Source organism: Zonotrichia leucophrys, chromosome 6, assembly GCF_028769735.1.
Source record: "Zonotrichia leucophrys gambelii isolate GWCS_2022_RI chromosome 6, RI_Zleu_2.0, whole genome shotgun sequence".
NCBI classification, from domain to species: domain Eukaryota; kingdom Metazoa; phylum Chordata; class Aves; order Passeriformes; family Passerellidae; genus Zonotrichia; species Zonotrichia leucophrys.
Genome location: NC_088176.1, coordinates 7,798,836 through 7,806,506, shown reverse-complemented (window position 1 = coordinate 7,806,506; position 7,671 = coordinate 7,798,836). Strand labels below are relative to the sequence as shown.

Genomic DNA, 7,671 nt, shown 5'->3' with positions numbered 1-7,671 from the left:
CCTTCATTTGGTACTACAGGATCTCCTCCCTTTCCCATACTGATCTATCACCTTCCCAACATTTCACCCTGCTACCCATTGCCAAAGCAATCCTGTTCTCCTATGTCAATTTGCCCAGTGTCCAAACATTTTCCCAAAACATCAAATTGATTGCCAGCTACATCTGTAACTTCTGCTCACCCCACTTTACCTCTGCTTTTCCTGTGGCACCACAAAATGGGAGGGACGGTCTTTTTCTCCAAAGTATTTGATTCGGAGGTGAAATAAAGCCCTCTTTGTCTCCTTCTCTCTGTGTGGGAAAAACCCCAACAAACAAACAGTGAAATGAACAATGTGCACATTGCCACAAGTCCTCTCATTTGTGGTACCCTGCAAGGACCATGCCACCCCCATCACCAGCCTCTCATCCAGCAGGAACCAGACAGGATCATTTACGTTTGGCAATGACCTCCCAGATTATCAAGTCCAAGCTTTGACCTAATGCCACCATAATTACTAAACCAAAGTGCCACATCCACTCATTTTCTGCACACTTTCAGGGATGGTGATTCCACAGCTTGTCACTGACTTTCTGAGCTCATCACTCTCACACTGCTTTGTGATCCTTGAGGATCTCATCGTCCCTTTGGATGGTGGCAGACCCAAAATGTCTCAGCAGACAGCAAGCTGGGCCCTTTGCCATACGTGCCAGGGCTGCTCCATATCCATGCCATGCCAGGAGGAGGGTGGAGGCAGCCCGTCTCCCCACCCTCATGATTCTGAGGGACTCCAGAGACCTTTGTGAAGTCTGATGGCAGCCTTGGGCACAGGGACTGTGGAGGTGGGCACCCCTTCCCCTCACCCCAGACAGTGTGTGCCCAGGTGGGCAGGAAGGCCAGTGGCATCCTGGCCTCTCTCAGGAATAGTGTGGCCAGCAGGATCAGGGAAGTGATTGTCCTTCTACACTGAGTACTACTGAGGCCACGCTCAAGTGCTGTGTCCAGTTCTGGGCTCCTCAGTTCAGGAAGGACATTGAGTGCTGGAATTAGTCCAGAGAAGGGCAAAGAAACTGGGGAAGGGTCTGGAGCGCGTGTCCTGTGAGGAGTGGCTGAGGGCACAGGGGCTGTTTAGCCTGGAGAAAAGGAGGTTCATGGAGGACTTTATCATTCTCTCTAGTTCCCTGGCAGAAGGTTGTAGCCAGGTGGGGCTCAGACTCTGCTCCCAGGCAACCAGCAGCAGAAGACGACACAGTTTTGAGCTGTGACAGGGGAGGTTTGGGTTAGCCATTAGGAAGAATTTCTTCACACAGAGGGTGATAAGACATTGGAATGGACTGCCCAGAGAGGTGGTGGACTCAGCACCCTGGAGGTGTTTAAGGAAAAACCGGACATGGTACTCAGTGTCATGGTCTGGTGACGCGGTGGTGTAAGGTCGAAGGTTGGACTCGATGATCTCAGAGGTCTTTCCAATCCAAGTGATTCTGTGACTGATTCATTTCTCTGCCCGGAGTTGTCCGTAGAAGCGGAGCTTGCTCGGGGCCCGGCAGCGGCCCGCTCGCAGCCCGGCACTGTCGCGCCTTGCCCGCGCCCCGCGCCGTCCGCAGCCCGGGGCGGCACAAGCGGCCCGGCCGGGCCGGAACGCGGCGCTCCCGGCTGGCAGCGCCCGGGGCCGGGCGGAGCAGAGCGGGGCGGGCAGAGCCGGGCCGAGCGGCGTACGGGGGTGGCGGCCCCTGCAGGACACCCGGAGCCTCGGCAGCCGCCGCCGCGCAGCCGGCGGTGTCAGTGCCACGGTGTCCGCCGGGGAGCGAGAGGCAGCGCCGGCGCCCGCCCGCCCGATCCCCGCGGCCAGGCCCCCGCATGCAGCCCTCACCCTGGAGCGGCGGCGGCGGCGGATCGAGGAGCTCTCGAGGTCCTCCCGGCAGCGGCTGCTGCAGTCGCGGGACAGGATGTTCTCCAAGTTCACCTCCATCCTGCAGCACGCCGTGGAGGCGGTAAGGCCGCCGGCGGGCCCGGCCACGCCACGCCGGGGATGCGATCGGGGCCTAGCACCGAACGCGAGCCGGGAGCTCGGACCGGGCCCGGCGCCCCTTCCCCGCTGCCCCCCGGCGCTGCTGCCGGCGGGGCCCCGCAGGGCGAGCATCCGCTCCTGGCTCGGCTCTCCCGCAGGCTGAGGAGGCGGAGGCCGAGCTGCCCCGGCGGGCCCCGCAGGGAGCACGGGAAGGGAAGGAATCGCCCCAGCTCGGCCCTGGAGAGCCGGGGGTGCCGGGGGAGGAGGGAGCGGCTGCAGCCCGGGCGGCCCCGGCACAGCCTCCGGCTGTCACCGCCGGGCACTGCCGGCCGCGGTGCCGCACGCCGGGCCTGAGGGCAGCCCTGACCCGGCCCTCACCCGGCCGTTGCCCGGCTCTTTCAGCGAGACAGACAATAAAGGAGAGGAATCAGGAAACTCCCCGGCGTTTCCATCACGTCGTGACCGGCAGACAATAGTCGCCGTCACCGGTGCTTTTGCAGGATGTTGTCAGTTTCAAAGCGCCGCTTTCCCTCCCTGGTTTATTTTGTATTTGTGCCTGGGGGTCAGGTTTGCCGGAGACGCGGGGCTGTGTGTGCAGCGAGGTTCCCTGGGCTGAGGAAATGGGGCCTGTTCGGGAGCTGCCAGTGCTGAAGGCCGCGTTCGGCACTGCCTGGCCACACCATTTATTTCTGCTCTTCACTGAGGTGGGGTCTTGGTGGTAATTCCCTGCCTTTCAGCGCCTCTCCCAGTAAACCAGCACACCCAGACTTGAGTGTGAAGAGGTGATAAAAATCGACAGGGAGGTACTGAAGTGAGGGTGGAATGTGTTGAAGAAAGAAATGTTAAAATGGTTGAAAAAAGAGCCTGCAGGCCAAATCCAAGTAATTGAAATAAGAGCCTGCATGCCAAATCCTGCCTCATCTGAGGGGCAGCCTTTGTACATTAATGTATGCTTCGATGCTGCACTTGAGCATATGCCTGTCTTTATATGAGCCTGTAGTTCTGCAGGAGTATTCAGGTTTAAAACTCAAGCATGTGTTCATTAATTGCACGTTCCTAGTTTGTTTTTTTAATGGTGTAGTGGCATTTGGAAGGAAATGTTTTAAATAATGATTAAACGTTTTACTTGAAAACATTCAGACCACATGAATGCCTTCAATAGACAGTGCTTTCATTGGAGAGGAAACAGAAATTAGTGCCTGCCTGACTAAAGAAAGTTTGTTGTGGTGAGCTGTGCCGCATTTTGAATAACAGAAAGAAGAGTAGATGACTGAGAGGTGCAGGAGTGGAGGAGAAAGTATTCTTTTAGGCCTACCAATTCAAGAGATCTAACAGAAGTTATTATTAGGAGAGTGTTACGTTATTGATGTGTGCAGAAAATGAACAAAAAGAGCTGCATTTAGTTGAGATCCAGTAAAAAATAGGAAAAACAAATGGGCTGAATGGAACAGGAGAAGAGTAGAGATAGTAGGGACTAGACACTCCTTTTTGAGTAAAAAAATCCAAATGAAAATACAGAAGTATATTGATACCATCATTTTGCTAGTGAGTGCTGTCCAACAACGTGCTGTTTGTCCTTGCTCAACTCTGGTGTCCCTTTTAGAATTGCCTCATCCTGCTACCACCACCCTGGTGGATCTCCTGATAAATCCTGCACTAATGCATTTACAGGATTGTGACAAGTACCAGGAATGAAACATGGAATTGCAAAAGCAGGAAGATACTAAGAGTGTTTCTTTATAAGTTTGACCCACTAATACAAAGACAGAACTGAGAAATAGAAATTTTTCACCACTTTGGTGGCTGTATGTGGCTTTAAGTTGTTTCATTCTCCCTGTGGTAATAAGGTGTGGTCTGCTTAGCTTTGCTGTGGGGAAGTTGTTTACAACAACTGTTGTAAATACTAAATATTAGCTCAGTCCACTTTGTTCCTGCCTGTTTTCAGAACCAAGAGAATTTGGAGCATCATTTTTTCCTTGCTGTTTTTGCTAGGGAGCAAGTGTAACGTGGGCAGCCTCAATTGGATTCTTAACCCTGAATATCAGCAACAGAACTAGTAATTAAGGTGTCAGTTCTCAAAAGTTTTGGGTGCCTACCCCAGAGTAGGTAGAGTTGCAACTGTAGAGTTTTCAGCTGAGCTGGACACTTGAATACACTTTAAGAGCCTGGGTTTAGCTTTCATGGGTGGGACTTCCTTAAATCAGAAAGGTCTGGGTAGCCCTTCTGCCCTGTCCTTTCTCCTGCACATCACTTCTGTAATGCTCCTGCCCTGCCTCAGGGCCCCCAGGCCTGCAGGCTTCAGAGGGTGCATTTAAACTGTAAGGGTTCCTGTGCTCTTAGATAATCGTTGTTATCTTACCCTCAGTGTGCCATACCTCTGACCTCTGACAGGAGCTCCAAAGGTTGGCAGTCTGATAGACATGGCAGTATTTGCCTTTGACTTGTCAGTGTATCACTCTTGGACTGACTGCCCTTGTGACAGGACTGTGCTTGAGGCAAGCATAAGGGATCAGTTGCTTTTTATAAGGTTTTTTCCTTACCAAGGTTTTTTTCCCCAGAGAGGTTGTGGTGGTATTCAAGATTAGCCTGGATGGGGCTTAAGACAACATGGCCAAATGTAGAAATGTAGTAGAAAACCCCATGGCAGTGGGGTTGGAGCTAGGTGGTCTTTTAAGGTCCCTTTCAAACCCAGACCTGTTTATGATCTGGTGATTCTTCTTGAATAACTCAAAACTTTCAGTCTTTTCTGACTAAATTGCCCAAGTGTTTGAAACCACATTCCTGATTTTGATTACCATTGGATTCTAGTTTTTTGCCACCTCTTATCTAATGTCATTTCTGCCTATATTTTAGATAATTTTCGCTTTTTGGATTTCTCTGCAGCATCCAGATGAGCAAGCACCACTGTGTTACCCTGCCAACAGAGCATCCTTAAATTCAGTTGGATGTGTTGGATGTGTTAGTGAGAATGGTGGATAGGACTGCTGAATTTGTTCTGTTACTTCAGGGCAGAATACAAATGCTGTTGCTTCATGGGGTTCATATTATTAAATCTGTGACAGTTTATATATGGCTTGTCCTCAAGATGTTTTCTCTTTGCTATGCATTTCTGATATCCTTTCATCCCAAAGGGCTGTCCATGAGCACTACATTGTCAGCAACAACAGAATGTAGTATACAATAACAAAGCAGCAAGTTAGACTTATTTTGCTCTTATCTTGTGCTTTTCACTCATGTTTCCCTAGACAAAATAGCTTGTCTGTGAAGTGGCCACTCAGTGTTCAAAGGACTTCCATTTGTGTTTGATTTGGGCTTTTGGATGTTTCACCTCAATAGTCAGTCCAAGGCTTGTTCTTGAGCTGTGTATCTTGCAGGAAAAATATAATTTTGGTTGGCTTGAATTTTGCAATTTGCTGTCAAACAGGAATATGTTTTGTACCATGCAGTGGAATGAGTGAAGATTTTGGTGTCTGCTGCAGATTCTCAAGACCCCCTCTCTACCAGCCTGTTGTTCCACTGTGTCTCTGACACTGGTGCATTACCATACCTTCAAGTGGCTTCTGAAGCAAAACTCAGCTTTGAAAGAAACCAAGTCACTTGGTGCAGGCAGTGCTCCAAAATCATGACCTGCATAACTGATTAGAACAGAATTTATTCCTCTTGAACCTGCTTTATTGGATGTAATGACCTTACATTACTTGTTGTTTTAATGTTGTGCTGCTATTAACAAATTAGATGACAAAATTTAATGCATGACTTGCAAGCATGTTCAGTCTTAATTTTATATGTGAGAGCAGTGGCCATTATAAACTCTGTGCATTCATCAACTGAAGATCAAGTAAACCTTGAAGCATTATTCCTTTTTCACATGTTCTCTCAGACCATTCACACTGGTACAGTAGTAAGAGTGAAGAAAAACATCAAGTGACTGTGTCAGTCAGGGCAGTGTGCATGCACTTCCCCTTCCTTTCTCTTTGACCCAGTTTTCTACTCTCATTTTTTTTACTCTGGCATCTGACCAGACAGTACCTGTTTATTTTTTTATACAGTGTTCTCTTTCCTTTGTGAATTTGCCCTAAAGATCTTGAAGCATATCACCAGCTTCTGATGTTTCCATCCTTTCCAGTATTGAATTGCACTTCTGAAAAGCATACATGAAAAATGTGACAATGATTTTTACATGCACAAAAGATTTGAGGTTAAATAGTGCATATACATAAGTTTCTTTGCCCTTTATGTTATTTTTTTCCTGCCTAAACACAAATTCTGTATGCTTTGGAAAACAATGTGGAATTGTATTTTGGACAGGTTTTGTCATGAGCAGACTGTACATCTGGTCGATGATCTGTAGCTCTCCTGAGAGCAGCGCTGTCCCTGAAAGGAGTGGGCTTTGATTATTTGTTACATATTATCACCAGAAGGATAAGGCAGCATGTGTTAGGTTCAGCTCACTCCCAGGAAGCCCAACTGCTGGAGCTGGGCACCAGATGGAAGATCTTGCTAATCAATGCCTGCTCCAGTGGGCTGCAGTGCAGTGGTGCTCAGTGAATTTTAGCTATTTTGTATACCAACATCTACACTGCAACCTTGAAGATCATGTTGTGGTTTTTCCCCAGCAAAGGAGAACTTCATTTGAGATTAGGAATCACTAAGAACATGCTTAATTACATGAGGATTAATTACAGAGTCACCGAATATTGTGTGCTGGAAGGGACCCACAGGGACCATCAAGTTCAATTCTTAAATGAATGGCCCATACTGGGATCAAACCCACAACCTTGGTGTTATTAGCACCATGCCCTAGGCAGCTGATATAATGAGGAGAAATAACTGCATTTTTAAAGTAACTCCTTCAGATTAGACAAGTAGCAGGAATTCATGGCCTTCACAAGGAATTGTGGTTTGTTTCAGAATCTCCATACAAGTACTTACACCATAAAGTGGTTATTGAGGCTGGCAGCTGTAACATGTATTCCATCTCAGCTGATAGCTAATAATTCATCCTAAAATAGGAACTATAACCTCATACTTGTACTACCTGTCCTAGTAGGGTTAAAGCATGTCAGCCAAGTGTTACAGGTTCCTAATGCTTTGTATACAAATGAGCTGGGATTTTGGTCTTGGTCTTGACCTTGCTTTCATGTCTGAATAACTAAGTTCGGAGGATTGCTTGGGGTCTTTTTTGCTTTATTTATGTTTGTTTATTTGCTTGTTTTCTTGTGGGTTTTTGTTGGGTTTTTTGATCAGTAAACCCCTACCTCAAAATAATTTTGTTGGGGTTACATCTCCCATTGGCGGCAATGCTGATGGTGTGTTCCCAATAGGCTGCACTGCCCAGGTGCACAAACATGCTAATGTTATCTCTGCTATGTCTGGCTTGCAGTCCTGATCAGAGAAGGCTCTGAAATCACTGGGTGTTTTAATTTGAAAGGGCAGGACCTGTCCCTGAATTATTTTTTCACCTCTGTGAAGAGTCCCTAGAGGCATTTGTTGGGAGGGAGAATGTCTATATCCACAGTTCTCTCCCATGGTGGATAAATTATTGACAGTGCTGAGAAGTGAAATCCTTTTCCTGGCACTGCTCAGAGGCACTAAATTCATCTTGAGGCAGATGAGACGAGAAGAAGTGGAGAGGAAAATCACATCAGCCAAGGATAAATCTTTAATGTTATCTATCATGTGTTA

At 48.0% G+C, this 7,671-nt stretch overlaps 1 protein-coding gene across 1 annotated transcript in view; it reads left to right on the top strand.

Moving 5' to 3' along the window:
- The first annotated feature begins 1,616 nt into the window (after nucleotides 1-1,616).
- Nucleotides 1,617-7,671, top strand: part of FHIP2A (FHF complex subunit HOOK interacting protein 2A) — a 34,012-nt gene continuing 27,957 nt past the window's right edge. The window contains exon 1 of the mRNA XM_064716219.1: nucleotides 1,617-1,969. Coding sequence (XP_064572289.1) covers nucleotides 1,925-1,969 — 45 coding nt within the window. The 5' untranslated portion in view covers nucleotides 1,617-1,924. The remainder of the gene's footprint in view (nucleotides 1,970-7,671) is intronic.